This window comes from Channa argus, chromosome 14 (assembly GCF_033026475.1).
Source record: "Channa argus isolate prfri chromosome 14, Channa argus male v1.0, whole genome shotgun sequence".
Taxonomy (NCBI): Eukaryota; Metazoa; Chordata; class Actinopteri; order Anabantiformes; family Channidae; genus Channa; species Channa argus.
This window is the reverse complement of record NC_090210.1, coordinates 20544594-20562361: the sequence shown is the minus strand read 5'-3', so window position 1 is coordinate 20562361 and position 17768 is coordinate 20544594. Positions and strand designations below refer to the sequence as shown.

Genomic DNA, 17768 nt, shown 5'->3' with positions numbered 1-17768 from the left:
ATGTCTGGATTATGCTGATCGCTGGCGCGTAATATAGTTTGACCAATGACGCGTGGCTCTATTTACACGGTGGCCGCTACCATTTGATACTGAATAAGACTGCTTTTTTTTGGATCATCCTATATTTGCAGTTTGGACATCGCTCGCCAGTAAAGGACTTGACAACATTACATTTAAACAACTGTCTGACGGCGAATTTTGCAACGCGCTGTTTGTCACATCTGTTAACATGTTTCTTATCCTATTTGGTACATCCTGCAAGTTGCTTAAATCAATATCTGGCAAGTCCACATGCTGACACATCATGCAGACTGAAACCATTGTCCCCACCAGTCCCCCCTAACTGGGCGATATTTGCTGCGTCATGGTTTGCTCTCTCGTACAGCATTGCACACTCAAGCATCTGGCTGTCTGACACGTCATCACGTTGATCACCCTCTGTAACCATGGCATTAAGTGCTCTTTCATACTTTCTTACAAATTCTTGCATCTGACTCTCTGACATATCCCCGATGCTTCCCGTGGAATAAACATGCGAAACATAGGTCACCGAAACTTGATAAACCCTGCTCTGATTGAACGGCCTCTCTATCACCCCAGTAATATCAGTCAATACCCGGCGGCCTAGTAGGCATGTTTAACTCAGCCTCTCTGTGGCACTCTGCTATGGTAGCAGGCATATCTTCTTCATCATCATCATCGCTGACGGAGTGGACAAATATGATGGCCTCAACTTCTTTAACTCCCTGTGTATCAGGGATGATATGTAAATATGTGTCTTGTGGTCATGTGTAAGGTCACTAAGGCATCTAGCGTGTTGGTGTATAGAGTCTGTAATATTTTTATTTATTTCATTCTGCCTCTGAATGGACTGATTTAGGGTTCTTACCAACTGACCATTTGCAAGCGCGTGAATATGCTTGTTTAAATTGTGCCAGGGATCTCGATGGCGTAAAAACAGCTTAGTACAGTGTGTATGTCTGGGTTTACAATACCCTCATCATCATCATAACCTCTATGGTTGTCATCACAAGGGCCAGAGCCATCTATATCATCTGTCAGAACAACCTCCGGTTTACACGGATTCCCTACACATACACTAGCTTGTCTGTCTAGGTGTCAATACATCGCAAACCTCTCCCAGCTGCTACTCTAAGTCTGGTGTCCAGTTTTGGAGATCGATGTCGTCGAAGAGGTCCGGTCCAAGATCGTCGAACTCCGGGATTGTGAACGCAGTGTCGACGTATAGATCGTTAAAGTTTATCGTTGGTAATATGTCTTTCTGGAGGGTTCCTGAAGAAAACAATGCTACAGCGTCCACTAGAGTGTCCTCTCCATCTAGCACGGGGGAATATCCCGCAATGTTGAAGGCTTTCTGTTTTTAAAAAGACTATCAGATTACCAACTAGATGTATGCACACAGGTGCAACTCAAAAGTTTGAAATAAGAGAACCTCAAAGGAACCTTAAAACCTTCTTATTGCCAAAAACTACAACCTTACATATTAATATGGGTTTAGGAAAGCAGACCCATAATGAAAAGAAACTTTTACAATACGAAAGAATCCTTCAGTAGTTTGTACCTAAGTTAATGAGATTGTCAAGACTGAATCTTCAAATAATCTCTTTTAGTTGTACAAAATTAAAATTCTATAATCGTTAAGTATTAAGATTTAATAGTGTTGAGGTATTTGGAGACAAATTATTTTAATTTGGATGGATTTAAATGGATTCTGCTGTGTCACAGGCCCCGTCCCACTGTCTCTTCCTCACTGCTCTCCACCTGCCTGATAAGAGTGTGCAGAGGTGAAACAGAAAAATGTTTAGGGAAAATCAATTTATTATTGGACAGCAAGGCTGTGGCTCAGCCCTGATAAGTGATATACATCAGGACTTGCTCCTGTAGAGGTGGGTGGATTGGAGAAGCTGGAAATGTTTTAAAAAGGATTATCCCCCCAACCCCCACCACCACAATAAAAGTACACATCATCTGCAGGCAGCCATGTTTAAAAAGTTGTCACCCACTGTCACAGATTAGCTCCGTTTCCCCAGGAACTGTTGTTTTCCCATTAGCGATTAGACCGGTCTCTCGGCCCGAGGAAAGGTGGAAAGAGTCAAGGTGCTTTTAAACTAAGACACCAGAGCCATCTGATAAATATTCACCACAGACTTACGTAACACCTGCTTGAGCTTTTCAACTATAATTCTTTCAATTTACTCTGCCTTGTCCTGCCTGGGCTTATCTTTCCTTCAGGTGTAAAAATAATTGAGGTTACCCTTGCAAATTATTGCAACAATGGTTATTTCTGACACCTGGCGTAATTATTTTTTATTATTTACTTTGTATCCTATTTTGCTCAACTTCGTGAGGAGGATTTATCACTTCTACCAGCGCATTTTGGTTAATTTCCGGGAGACACAGTGTAAAGAGTGTTTGACGTACTACAGTATCACCGTGCTAACTCTGACATTTCAAATGTTCAGAAAAACAGCCATTACATTATTTACTTAGCTTTTATTGGGGCTGCTGATGCAGGCTCGAATGAGCTGAAGGGCTGTGTTACATCATTAGTTAAGAGTGACAGTGGATCGACTTTGCGCTCTACTGTGTGCTGGTGGTCTGATAATTAGGATGACGAACCCGGGCATCTAATTATTCATGTGATTCGAACTCCGCATTTAGAAACGCCTCCACTACTGTGTAGATTACAAACTGTAGGCAGGCTGGATGATTATTAGCAGGCTGCCAAGACCCATCACGACAAAACATTAAGGGCTTTGAGTTCGTGCACAGGAAGTCGATGGTTTCTCTAACTGCTGTTTAATGCCATTTGAGGTTTATTTATAAGGCTCGACTCCTGTCTGGACAAATTAAATTATGGGCTATTAAGTGCACACAGTGCTCCCACCTGTATATCAGAAATAATAATGTTCTATAGTTGTATAACACTGTGTAATCACAGCAATTATGCTAAAACTGTAATAGTCAGTTGCGGTAGGCAGCCCGCATTCAGTGTGCAAGAGCGAAATGAGTGACACTGTGGGAGCGTCTGGGGCAAATTCCACATCCACCCTGCAGCCTGCTGCTACCTGGGCCTGGATTACTGGATATATAGTATCAGAATAACAGACATAACATGATTTTAATTTGTTTTTTTTTTCCCCAGACAAGATTAAAAGCTTTGAATAATCCACCAGTAGCAGGCACTGGATAGAAGTTGCTCTTTAGGAAAAGTAAGGGCCAATCAGAAGTGAAGGTGCAAGTCTTGGGAGTGACGGTCTGACCTCTATTTAAGGGGCGACAAGACCATTTCATGTAAGGAAACACAAATGGGGAAAATGTGCAACTGGTTAAGCAGTGCAGAAGGTTTCTCAGTTTCTCAGTGCTTGCTAGTAGAACAATAGCAGAAGCAAAATCATGGGAAGAAACAGATTCTCCTCGGAGGTTAAAACAAACCAGAACTGAAATGCTGTTGTCAAATCACCAATAAATCATGTGTTATCTGCTGGGACCTGTGTGAGAGCTTGGGTTTAACATTCAGGCATCAATTCCTTTTTTACCATATTTAAAATAGAGATTTTGACAACTGTTCAAAATGGGGAGATCAGAGGCTCCCAAAGTCTAAAGTAATTCTGATTCACTGTAGGAGCCATTGGTAGAAACTTTCCATGGTGGATCAACAACAAAAGCATTACCTTATGCCATCTTTGAACAGCGTCCCTGTTGTTTTTGCCATGTCTCCCACCCTGTTCTTCCAACCCTGATGGATTCAGAAATCAGGCCGACTGATGTGAAATGGAGTGATGGCTCATGTATCCAAGGCTGGTACAAATTATGGTCTGATGTGGTCCTTCCTACGCGTGTGCAACCATATAGACCTAAAACATGACTTTTTGCTGGCTTCAGTGTTCCCCACCTTCCCCACCTCCTTTCCCCCAAACCTCTTTTCTGTTTATGATAGCTTGGATCTGCAACTGCACCCATGCAACACTAAGATAATAGATGGGTAAATGGTGAAGGTTCTAGATCCACATACCTTTTTGGTTAGTGAATGTTTTTCTTTGTTCAAGAAAATAAACTCAACAATGTATCTCACATTGGCCTTGTCATTTTCAACACGCAGTCATGTTGCTGTTATACAGTGGGTCATTCTGTAATTGGAAGGTTTTGAGATCCACAATTCAAAGTGTCCTTGGATAAGACACTGATATGTTACCTTTAAAACTTTACAACTATACACATCAGTAACCTTAAAGCTGATTGGCTGACAGCAGAGCGAAAAAGCTAGATCTCAGTGGTATTGGTATTTGGATCCTGCTGGACCCTGTTTATCCAACAAATTACTTTGCATTAGATTCCTTGATCTTTAAGAAACTTCAGCATCAGTGTTATCAGATACAGAAGCTGAATCACAGTTTTATCTCTAGTACAGGGGATAACAAGTCACAAATAAAATTAAACTTGTAGTGTGTCTCTGAAAACTTTAATTTTCATCAAACAAGATTTGTTTTTTGTAACCAAACAACCAGAATATGCATAAAATCTCCTGGATATTGTTCCCACGGCATCACTCAAACTCACTGACATCATTGTTATTCATCAATCACCAATAGTATGTACCATTACATTAGTTTAGTTACACTTAAAACTGTTCAGCTTACTATCAATCCACCTGGAAAAGAAACCAAACCACTGCCAACAAAAGCTTGATCCTCACAATTTGATGTCAAACATTGCACGGACGTTATTGCGTTGCTCTTCTCATTCATAGGCTGGCAGATAATATTCAGGCTCATTATCAATGATCAATATCAGTTTTATCGTAGGTACAATCGAATCCACTCTGCTGTTATTGACCTTTGAAATGCAATAAGTTCTTCAGAAGTGAAACATTATGGCTCAACTTTAAATGATTGTAGTAGCACTCATAACCTGTAAGCTAAATAAACATAGGGGCAAGCTTCATTTTCAAGTCTTGTTCACAGTGCTCGATTCCCATCGAATTCTATTTAAAACTTTCAGATCATCTCTCTCAGGTATGTCAAACATGAGCAGATTGGCATTTCAGAAACATGTGAACCGTCTCTGTGTACAGGGAAGGACTTGACAGGCAGCCACAGTCTTACAGAGGTTGCGCTGCTGCCAGTGTTAAAACCTTTGCTGTTCTGACGCATTTGGAAGCCCAGGGGAGAGGAGAGCTCCGACAAGGTCACAAATGGGATGGAGGAGAAAAGCTTTGAAACAAAGCAAAATGAAGCCGATCTAAACGTTTTTGAGGGATCCACACATGATAAAGTTGAACAGATGATCAAGGGTTTTGGGTGTGATTTGGTTTCCTGTTTATACTGACTCCATATTTAAAAAAAAAACGACAAAAGAACAAATACAATCCCTGTTTCAGTGCTCCACAACCCTGGTTATGGCTCATCTCAAACCCTCACTGCAGCAGATTTCACAGACGAGCTCAGTTTAACTACAACAAAGCTGTTCGAACCACGGAAGAGAAGAAACTGAAGTCTGCAGTAGAAACTGCGTGAAAATGTACATAATACATTTTGCAGACTACTTTGATATGTAGCTTAACTTTTTTTTTTAACCTACATATCAACTTTTTAACTTTTTCTGTGCAATCCAATACAACAGATCTGCCATTAGTTCTTCTTTTTATAGTGTTAGTAATTTGTCAGTTTTTAAGTTGAAACTGTCAGATGATAATTCTACTATGTTGGAAGTGGTTAGTGGAGTCGTACTATTCTAAAAGTTATTTCTTTTAAATAGGGTGGAATTATAACCTTTCTTACGGTTTCAACTTAAAAACTAACAAATGATAACTTTGTAAAAGTAGAATTAATGGCAGAGCTGTTGGATGCACAGGTGTCCCTAATAAAGTGGCCAGTGAGTCTAGCTTTTTTCAAAATAAAAAAACTGCATAAAGTATTGATTTGTGTGTGGGACTTGCCATTGGACAAATGCATTCTGAGCTTTAACTAACGTAAGATTTTCAACAAATCAGCTTGATACCATATGGTGGAAAGGCTACTGCTAGAAAACATTAAAACAATGATACGTAGACGGTTTACTACAGAACTTCTGGCTTCCAATCACCAATCTATGGTTTTACTGTAAGCACATCAGCTGCTGTCCAGTGGCCGTTGAAGGAAAAGGGATACAACCAGCAATCATAGGTAAACACAAATCTAAGGAATGTGACACACCAAGCCACCTATTGATGGTGATCGGCCAATATTGGTCTAGTACTTGAGTAAATTGTACGTATTTTATTTGGAGGGGCCTTGCACTTTTACTTAAGTTCTGAGTTTGTGTAGTTCTACGACCTCGGCACACGGTGTGTCGCCTAGTTGTGGACTCTGTGAGTGTGGGGTGGGCTGGTCTTGTAAAACCATGTGATCATTACCAAAATCGCGTGATACAGTGACATACTGTCAACTTGCAGTTTGCTTCTTTCTTGGGGAGAACTATAACCACGAGGGCGATTTGCACTTTGACCTTTTTTTTTTTTAATTTCAGAATCATCAGTTACATTTTAATATGACAAAGTGATTTTAGCCAGAGATTGTTACAAAGACATTAATTCAACATTTACATTTTTAAATATTTACAGCAGAAAAGAGGATTGCGACACGTTCAAGTCCAACACGGTTGCCTGTTTGTATCGGTGTGTTCACGTTTTAAATTAAAGCAACAGAAAGACAACACTGAATTGTTCTGTTTTGCCTTCCACATGCTGCAGGGCCACAGCCTCAGTCGAAGTGTCTCTGAGAGAGTAGCTCTGAGTGCAGTTTCCTGAGGCATGGAAGGAGAACCCCGTCTGCACCCTCAGCTCCAAAAACCAGCAGTTTATCGGGTCATCGGACCTCCGGTTTTCCGGTTAAATGAAATACTCCCTTGGGTTTTCACTGGAGACGTGCTCGGAGTCAGTCTGGTTGTTAAAAGGGAAATCTGGGCTGTCCTCCTGTTTGACTCCTTTCACATCTTGACTCTGATAGGTATCTTTTCTCCGGTAGAGGAATCTGGCGGTTATTGCCAGGCCAGTCACAATCACAAAGATGACCACTGCTATAACACCTGCGAGGTAGAGGAATTTCTGGGGTTAAAAACACGGATATCATATGATTTCTTTTACAGTAGTTCCTTTTAAGCCTGTGAAGCTTTTGTTCAACTAGAAGTTTGACAGAGCAAAAATCATTACAGTCTAGGTCTATTTTACCTACTGACATTCATTCCCTAATCTTCCAGTACATTAAACACAATTTTAAATCTTTTGAATGTATCGGGTCCTTCTGCGCGGAGCATGTTTGATTTTCATTTAATGTGCAAATGTATTTTGGAATTCAATCAGTTTAATACTAATAATGCTTTTTAAGATAACAGCAGAATAGTTTCCATATTAAAAAAAAAAAAAAAAAAGTTTAATTAGATGAGCTGCATTGTGCACTGAGACAGACCAGTTTAATGGACAGTTTTAAAGGACTTTTCTCTGGGTCGCACCTTTTTATTCTATCTACAGTATTATAGATCCAACCTTTTCCGTCTTCCCTTTGAATCAATCTGTGCTGCCAGAGCAAAAAAGTTTTAAATTAGTTTTAAATGGACTCTTGCCTGCCACATCACTGCACTTGTTCCATGAGCCCAGCATCTGTCCACAACTTTGTTTCACGAGTACAGGTGATGTAAAACCTTGAGACTTGTAACACATTAGTACATCAGTGTTTCAAAATAAATATCTGCTTGGCAGTAATTGTCAAAAGTACAAGATGTTATAAATTACTTTTTCAGTACAACGAAATACGGTGAAACAGTTCAGTACCTCCAATCAGAGCCGAGTCAGTCCTGATGGCATTGACTAAAGGTTGCCCTGAACCCACTGAACCAGACTGGTCTACAGCAGAGAGAGAAAATGAGTACAGTGGCAGTAAAGAGATGGAAAGGGAGAAGACAAGAGAGCAAAAAGGAAAAATTGAAAGGGCACCAACAAACAGAAGACAAGAGTCAAGGGGTGCAAAGAGTGCGAAATTGAGTGAATAGAAAAAAGTAAAAATACCCCAAATAACACAGATCATATCAAAGAGACAGGAGAGGAAATTAAAATAAAAGATCAACATCATCATTCAGGGCTGATAAAACCTCATCGCTTTAAACTGATCTAATAAAGCTTCACAAACTGCATGCAAACGAGCCCAGAGGAAAGGAATCCCAAAGGAAACTCCCCTTCCGTGGGCCAAACTAATTAAATCATTGATCACACTGTCATTAGTGTCCCCATAACACGGACCATACTGTATGTAACTAATGAGGCTCTTATGAGGAAGAAAAGCAGATTTCATGCAATGTAAATCAAGAAGTGGTGCATGCGGCTGTGCTTGTAGATCAAAACCCAAAGCAGAGAGAATCAAACCGTGTTGGATTAAAGGTGGGGTTTTTTGGGGTTTTTTTTGCACGAGTTAAGTGCTGATGAAAAAAGTCCTGATTTACAGCAAAATGGTTAATTGGTTTCTAAAGGGCAAAATAAGAATAACAATAATAATAATAATAATATCATCATCATCACCGACTAATACACTATTTGAACAGTAATCCTGCTTATAAAAGCTACTTGTCTTTGCTTAATTTGTTCACTTACAGTTCTACAGTAAAGTGGTTTGAGCAGTGCAGCTATCAAAGCTTCAGGCTTGACAATTTAAGCCAAAGATTTAATACTTCAATGCATCTCAATCCTGCATACAATAGTGCACCATTGTTGTCTCTGTCAGCTGCACTCACTACAGCTTCTTCTTCTTAATACTTCGGCTATAAAGGTGACAATGTAGTGACATTTTAGTCACTGTCAGCAAAACAAAACCACACACTGTGTCAAGCATTTTCATACTTCCTTCCAACTTTCCTTCCTGTCTGTAGCAGGAAAGAAAGTTGGAGAGTACTAAATATTTAGAGTTGTAGTACTTGGAGCAGCTGGATGGTCTATGGGCGTGTAAGTGTTAATGGAAATGAAGTCATGTCATATTAACAGTGGGCTCTATAGAATCTGTCAAATCTAAAACCAATTAAAAAGTCTGTTCATCTCCATACAATCTCATAGCTTGTCTTTCTAAGCTGCTTTAGCATTAAACTTTTCTGATACAGAATTTCTAAGACAACACCAGCCTCTTCACCAAGAATGCAGGGAATAGTTTCACACGTAACCACCAAACCTGACTCCTTCTCACCTCTTACCTGACAGGTGGTGTGTGTTTTCGGCGGCGTAGGGATTGGCCGAGGCAGAGGAGCCACAGTTGGACTGCACTAAAGGTCCGGTGATGACGACAGGGCTGGTGTCCGGGTGGAGCAGAGCCGCTTTCAGAGGGCTGATGGAGTTAAAGTGGACCACTGACAGACAGCCGGTAAAGCCGAGAGACGCCAACCTGGCCAGGTCTGGATCCAACTCATCAGATTCTAAAGAGGAATGAAATGTAGGTGAGCTGATTGGATAAAAATGCTGATTTGACAATAGCAAGATAAACTCTGGATGGATGAGGACACTACAGACTTACTTAACAGATCTGTTGATATAATTCATCCCAAACGATACATAAATATCTTTACGAAATGTCCTCATTGTTGAGATGTTTCAGTCTGGAGCAAAGTGGTGGACCAGCTAACGCTGCACCACCAATTCATCCAGGCAGATGGGGACACGTTAACAGTTACATCGGTTTCCATAGCAACCTCCACACACTTAATGTTTTGACTTGTTCATATCTGGGAGGTCGTATTCACCATAACCTAACCTATAAACTGTACAGATTCACTGACTCAGCTGCGAGGACATTTGTCACATTACAGAGTAAAATCCTTTTACTTTTGTTTGCTCTGCTCGGTGCAAAAACAGGACACCGAGATCAAGTCAGGATCCATTACGTTCATCTCCAAACCAACCCAAAAGAATATCAAATATACAGTCACATGCTCCCTTGTTACAGTCAACATAGCAGCTTCCACTGTGAGACTGTGTATACTGTTGTATTTTTCGTTTGGTTTAGCAAGGACACATCCTGCATGTTGTTGAGAGCAGCTGGAAACATCAGGGCAGCCTGTAAAGTCCTCTCAGTGGACAGATCCAGTCTTCACTCCATCACCTCTCTCCTGCTCTCCATATTCTTCCTGGGTCCATTAGTTAGGCTGATGGATGGCAGGGCTGACAGGAAACAATAGAAAACCCACTTTCCTGCTCCCTATCTGATCCTGATCAGATTCCTTTCCTCCTCTGGCTTGACAGAAAGGGGGGAACCGGTCACGTGCTGACATGATGAGATTAAAACGCTGCACTGAGCCAAGTTACTCACTGAACAGATACACTAAGATATACAAAGGATCTAAGAAAATTTCTTAGTCATTTTAAAATGTTGTTTATGTGGTGTTGCTGCCTGATTGTAAAATGTAAATTCAGTTTTATTTCAATAGTACTTGTTTCCAAAATGGAGGTTAAGGCCACAACAAAATTTTAATTTAACTAAAAGAAAAATAACAATTTCATGCCTGAGATCTAATGAAAACTGGGGTTGGATAAAGTCTGCAAATGAATAAAAATGAACAGCCCATGCAAAATTGAACACACACACAGCAAACACACTTAAAAAAAAAAAACATGCATTCATAATACACAATTTACAGTACCACAAACCACTGCTCATAATCTTACACCATAGTGTCACAAAACTATAAAAAGGCATTTAACACTTGGGCAGAACAGACCTGTGTAAAAATCAGTCTCATTCTTAGTATGATTTAACAGTATTAAAGGACACTGGTGAGACACACACACACACACACACACACACACACACACACACACACATACACACACACACACACTATGTTATTACTCTTTGTCTTGATTTGAATTGGGGAGTAATTATGTAAAAATGAATGAAAACTTATTGAATACATTTTTAGCACAGACGTGCTTCTTTAATTTAATGTGGAGAGGGGCTGTCAATGCCTCTTGTCACAGACTCTCAAAACATCAATATCAGCCCTTCTGACTAATCAGAAGGTCAAACTTGTGATACCTGAAAGAATTTACACGCAGTCATTTAGCAGAGTATTTATCCAAAGCAACTTTCAAATGATGAACAAAGGCAGCAAAAATCTAAGTCGAGGAGAAAATGTCAAATCAAAGTCCTCTCAGAAAAGTGTTTAGAGTTCATTAGATAAAAGTGCAAAAGTGTTTTTTTTTTTAAATTTATTTATGTATTTAATAGATTTAAGTGCAGAGGAAGATGCAGAAGAGTTCTGTTTTCAGCAGTTTTTTTAAATATTTGGAGTGAGTTTGCAGAGTGTGCAGAGTTTGGTAGCTCGTTCCACCATCGTGGGATCATTCGCTGAAGAGTTTTGCTTGATGTCTTCTGGCTGGGAGCACCAGACTTCATTCATTGGCAGAGTGCAGCAGATGGGAAGGATTGTAAGACCTGAATGAGGGAGTTGAGCTAAGCAGGAGCTGTTGAAGTGATCAGCCTGTAAGCATGAGACAGAACTTTGAACCTGATTCGGGCAGCTACAGGAAGCCAGTGTAAAAATCTGAAGACTGGTGGGACATGAGTCCTTTTTGGCTGTTTAAAAAAGAGGCGTGCTGATGCATTTTGGATCATCTGCAAGGGTTTGATTGTGGACGTCTGTAACCCTATTAACAGGGCATTGCAGTAATCAAGACGAGATATGAGCAGCGCCTGCATGATGAGTTGGGTTGTATATTCTGTGAGGTAGGGTCTGATATTTCTGATGTTGTAGAGGGCAAATCCGAATCCTCAATTAGTTGCTGATGATGATTTCCGGTCGACTTAGTGGGGGCAATCACTGTAGATCTGATGCTGTGTTGTGTTGAAGGTCTTGCTGGGAAGACAAGAACTTCGGTCTTGGAGAGGTTGAGCTAAAGATATCTCTCTCTCGTTCAAGCAGATATGTCTGAGGGACAGGCAGAAATGCGTTATGAGACAGTGGAGTCATACTGTGGAAAGGACAGGAAGAGCTGTGTGTCATCAGCATAGCAATGATAGGAAAGCCATGTGAGTGGATGATGGAACCCAGGGATGTAGTATAGATGGGGAAAAAAGAAGAGGACCAAGAACTGAGCTCTGCGGCACACTGGTAGAGAGGCTATGAGAGTTGGAAACATGCCCCTGCCAGGATACCCTGAAGGTACGTCCCAGTAGTTAAGACCGAAGCTAGAGCTGAATCACAGCAGTCTAAGTCAGAGTGTGGACAAAAGGATGTGATGTTTCAGTCTCGAAGGTTGCAGATAGATCGAGTAGGATTAATACAGAAGACTAACCTGCGGCTTTTGCAGATTCCATGACAGTCAGGAGCACCGTTTTCTGTGGAGTAACCCCTCTTGAAACCAGAATGGTAGACATCGAGGAGGTTGTTCTTGGAAAGAAAGTCTGAGAGTTGATTGAAGATTGCTCGTTCCATGGTCTTTGTCAGAAATGGAAGAAGAGAGACGGGTCTGTAATTCTCAACAAGAGAAGGCTTCTTAAGAAGTGGGGTAATCTGAGGTTGCTTGAATGAGGTCGGAAAAGTGCCTGTGATGATTCGTGTAATAGCTGGGAATAATAGTGTGGGTGCAACTGCTTGAAGAAGAATGGAAGGGATCGGATGCAAAAAGCAGGTGGTCGGATGGTTAGAGAGGAGGAAGGTGGATTCACCATCCTCAGAGTTGAAAGTGATTAGAGCAATGCAGTGTTGGAAGAAGTCATCATCTGGAGAACAGAACTGTGAGCTGATGGCTGCCACCTTATTAGCAAAGAAGCCGGCAAAGTCGTCAAGAGTGAGACAGGTGGATGGAGGATTTGGAGGTGGTTAGATGAGTTATTTGAAAGTGGAGACCAGCTTTCTCTTATCCTGGTGTTCTGAGCTTCTCCTGGTAATATCCAGTCTTTGCCCTGGTGACCCTGTGAGAAAAGGATGCAAGCAGACCCTGATACTCAGCAAGAGCAGATGGAGTCTTGGATTTGTGCCACTTCCTCTCGGCACTCCTGAGCGTGGTGCGTTGCTTACAGATCTAGTCGGTGAGCCATGGATAAGAAGCTGAGGGTGGAGAGGTCTTGTGGTGGGGGCAGAGTCTAGTGAAGAGAACTGCTCCAGGTTTAGAGACCTGAGGTTAAGGCGGAATGTTACAAGTGTAGTAAGAGAATGTGAAGGTCTAGGGTTGAAGACTGTGAGCTGAATGAAGAAGTGATCAGATAAATGCAGAGGAGGGACCAAGATGCTGTGTGGTGCAGTTCTGGGTGAGGATGAGGTCCAGGTTGTTGCCAGCTTTGTGGGTCGGGGGAGTGGAGACCAGTCTTAGGTTCTAGGGTGTGAACACTATCAAAATCACTAAATCAGCAGACTCAAGAGAAACGACAGAAACCCAGCTACCTCTGAAACCAACAAACACATTTCAAACCGCACTTACTTGTTCAGTATATCTCCAGTCCTAGTTTGGTGCTGGTCCTGGATGAATACTGTGTATATCTAAGAGAAACCGGCTTTGACACTGCGTCAGTGTTTGAGTTTGACTCTAATGCTACAGCATGATTGTCAAAAGTTGTATATTGTAGCTTTAATATGTTGGAACTATGGTCTCTGTGAGGATTGAGATGCACAAAGCAAATGTAAAGGTGCCACAAAGTATAATTTGAACTGAACTAATGCAGAATTATCTGTCAGCTGTTTCTACCAAATCCAGCAGTGCAAACGTAGTGTCCGTGTCACATCTCACTGGATAAATGATGCAAGCAGCCGTGTAACTTTAGTTTGTAAGACATGCACACGTTTTTCAGCTCGGCACTTTTACATCTGTAAAAGTGTCCTGTGGATGATGCGGTGTGTGTGATGTGGGACAAAAATACTATAAATGCATCGTTTTCTACACCCTGAGCCACTATCAGGGGTGAGTGGCTGAGCTCAGTCACGCCAGAGTACATGAGTAAATGTGACAGATACGCGTGTGTGCGTGATTTTACTCTGATCAATTCTACACCTGAGTATAACGAGTTCTAGCCACCATGTCACCTATCTTTGTCTGGACCCTTGAATTGGAAACTGAAACTCCCGTGAAAAAAAGAAAAAGGACAAAACCCCTATTGTTCTAGACGTGGACACAAGAACTTTTAATTGATGTGACCGTATATAGTTTAGAACTCAGAACTCAGAAAGATACAGTGATTCAGTTTCCATAGTACAAAGTCAGTAGTTTTCTTAGAAAACAAAGCACATGCTGAGTGTCAGATGAGGGCGAACTTCTTTGAGTGCACTCACACTTATTTTGATAACAGCTCTAAGTAAGGAAAAGCCTCATCTCTGCTTTTAGTGGCTCCTCACTTACCGTGCACTCGGCCCAGCACCAGAGACTTGATTGCATTGAATTCTCCATCAGATGTCAGGTTGAAGTCTTCTCTGGGGTTTTGGTCGATCTGAAACAACCAAGAGATTTCTCTCATTGTTGCATCATAAATAAAGTGGTTACTTTAAAAGGACTCAGTAACTTCTGTCAGTGTCCAGAACTCTGGGAAAAAAAAAAAAGGACTTGAAAACTCCATTTGTTGATGGCTGAATTTTTGCAACAGCAGCTTTTTCCTTCATATTTCATGTCTTAGTGGGAGAAACGAGTCCACACAAAACATTCAGTCATCTGGGGTAAGAATCTCCACTGGAGATGATTTTAATGAGAGTTGCTCTACAGCGGGCGTCTCACCATGTGGGTGTGGACAGGAAAGCTATTCAAAGCCAAAACTAAAGTTCCAAATTCAACCTCAGCATTTAAATGGCAGTGAACACCAAAGCCTGAAGAAATACAATCCACGAGGTGTCTCTTGACTTGAAGCGCAAGTTTTTTAAGATTTTTTATTTATTTTTTTAAAACCCAAATTACAAATGTAATGGTCAGAGTTGTGAAACCTCTTTGCATATGTAATGTCTCTAAACTTGTGTCCTGTATTTACTGGTGTACACTGGTGTTTTTTAACATCATGTAACGCTGGGATTCTGCTTCTGCATCTCAAACTACTGCAAATAATTGCAATTTCTAAATAATTAGTCAGGATAAAGCGTCTTTAAAGAGGACGTCTGTTGCTGCAGCTGGACTGCTTCTCTCTCACTCACTCACTCACTCACTCACTCACTCACTCACTCACTCACTCACTCACTCACTCACTCACTCTGCTCCTTTTGATTCCTACGCCTCTGATCATCAGTCCTGAGCTGGTCACTGATCCCGGTAATACAAAAGGCCACTGCCTGCCGCTACTCAGTCTCTCATCTGTCTTCAGCCGTGGAGTTTTTCTGTGCCATGCTTATCAAGGAGATTCCCTGTCCCATCTCCCGTCCGCTTCATTAATTACCTTCTGTCACTGTCTTCATTATCTTTAGCTGTTAGCTATTAGCAGACATTAATGCAGCATGTTACTGGTCTTCCGAGTACTCATAACTATTTCAGGTAATTTCTAGTAAATCCACTTGTACCTTTTAGGTTATTTATGTCTTGTTAAACACGAGTGCCCATGGTATCCAGTCATATTAAGTACTGGTTTGCATAGGTAAAATTACAGTATTAGATTCAGTGTTGTATCGTGTCCAAGCCAAGATGTACTGGGCTTCATCTTATGTTCAAAAGCAAACCTAGTTATCTATCTAAACACTCAGTTACACAAACCCGCCCACATAACTACATCTGGTGCATGGTGCATGTTCGACTTGCAGCTTGGATATTTGAGCTTAAATATCTAAGCCCAGAGCTCACAAGTGAACTTTTTAATAATGTGGCAAAACGGCCCCACAACGAATCAGATAAGATCTTACACCGAATTGAATTTCCGCTCCAGTTGGAGTTGAATACAGGTGCAATGGAGAAAACTTCTGAAAACCCAGGAGTGATGCTGGAATAGTGCCGGATAATAGGCCAACTGTGGCACATAATTCGTTAGGGGGCCCGCGGCAAACACGCTACTTCACACAGTGAACTACATGAGAGCTTCTTCTTACTCCCCGACACTAAATGCACATCCTTTATTCTTGTTGCTGGGGTAACAGATGAGGGCTTTTCTACACAGGTGTGTTTCTTCCCTCTGGTGTGTGAACTGAGTGGACTAACTGGAGCATGCTGTGAGATGAACAGGAAACCCTCTGGAGAAAAACTCTGTCCTCTGCTTTTGTACTGTTACCAGCGAGGCCACACTGTTTGTGTCCAGAGACTGATTTAGACTTCACGGAGTCATTTTTCATCTGGACATATGCTCCGGGGAGGAGGAGATGTGACACTGTCCACACATGAGAGCAGTGTATGCTGCAGGTTTGGGAAACTCTTCCAAGGTCCATCTGATGTCCCAGAATTGTTTTGCTAACAATATAATGATTCAAGAGGATGGAAGCTGGCAAAATGATATGGACCTCGTATTTCACTGTTGTCTCAGGGCACAGTGAACCCGGAGGCTTCACCAACACAAGAGGTCACCTTGTATTTTCATTGCAATGCGGTGGATTAACTAAAATTATATAAACATTCAAGCTGCTGGATCCTGCTAAAGTTTACCTCATATCAATTTAGGATGTTAACAAGATAAGAGATTCAAGTGCTTCATATCTCATCTGGAGCTCTTTTAATGTTTAGTTTGTCCCTGCTGTCATAAGGGGGGGAGGCTTTATTATAGATAATAGCAGACACTTCCCTGCTGCGGAAAATTATACATATTCATATTAGAGCCTGTACTATGTACTGTATGTGACATTTTAACATGTGTGAGCTTTAGTGACAGCAGGCAAAGCAATAACTCCAAATGGGGTAACAAACCTTTTTAATATCCATGTGCTACATTTGTCATGTGAGAAATGATTAGAATAATTATGTTTTTATTTTTATCTATTAGTTTTTGTATTTAAAACTTAATTTTCTACCAACCTTACTTCTATCACAACCCTGTCATAGCTTCCTGCCACGGCAACGACAACATTTTAGCACAAAGCTGGAATTGTTTGAATGTCAGGAGCTTATGATCATAATGTGTAAAAGCGTGGAGAAAACATTGAAATAAAAGAAATATGATGTGGCCTAAACATGTAATGAAGGGAATTTTATTTTTTCTCCAACTGCTTTTTCTTTAGCTCTGTATCTAGTCTTTTCCCGGAAGTTAGATAAAACACCATTATGTCAGCTCTTATTTTGAAAACAAAAGGAGCCTCACATGCTGAATCTTCGAACTGAAAATATTATGTTATTCTCTTACTTTAAAACTGCCACAAAGGAAATCGATAATGATAGAGAACCAAAGGAGGGGGATTATTGATTGATTCCTTTTTGCAGGCTCGTATTGTCTGCTGTGCTCATGGTTCTGTACTAAATGTAATTCTGCTCTTTAGAATCTTCCCCTGCAAACTTTCAAAGTGTGTGTGTGTGTGTGTGTGTGTGTGTGTTACCTGCACAGACACAGAGTCTGTCACTCTCCTGATGCTAACACTGTGCAGCTGCCCATTGGCCAGGCTCCTCACTTTGCTCCTCAACACTTCAGCTTCTCTGCTGTCCAGCTTGTATCTCACCTCCAGCTTATCTACACACACATAGACACCACTTTCCAAATTAAACCTTGTTATTTTTATTTTCGATCGAATCTTTGCATTATCTTACAGTTCTTAAAGACGTGTTTTTCACCTCAGGGGTGAATCTGATGAGTATCTGAGTTACTAACGCTTTCCATATTAGGAAGATTAAGAGTTTATCCCCTATCAATGACAGAACTCCA

General features: G+C 41.0%; 1 protein-coding gene across 3 annotated transcripts in view; it reads right to left on the bottom strand.

Moving 5' to 3' along the window:
- Positions 1-4472: 4472 nt before the first annotated feature.
- The window catches only part of LOC137098766 (contactin-associated protein-like 4), an 84527-nt gene continuing 71231 nt past the window's right edge, over positions 4473-17768 (bottom strand). Inside the window, exons 20-24 of one of the 3 annotated variants that reach the window (XM_067475343.1) lie at positions 17446-17576; positions 14363-14450; positions 9232-9450; positions 7829-7900; positions 4473-7086 (exon numbers count right to left, since the gene is read on the bottom strand). In XM_067475343.1, the coding sequence (XP_067331444.1) occupies positions 6890-7086; positions 7829-7900; positions 9232-9450; positions 14363-14450; positions 17446-17576 (707 nt within the window). In that variant the 3' untranslated portion in view covers positions 4473-6889. The remainder of the gene's footprint in view (positions 7087-7828; positions 7901-9231; positions 9451-14362; positions 14451-17445; positions 17577-17768) is intronic. The other 2 variants (XM_067475344.1, XM_067475345.1) reach the window with 2 other exon arrangements.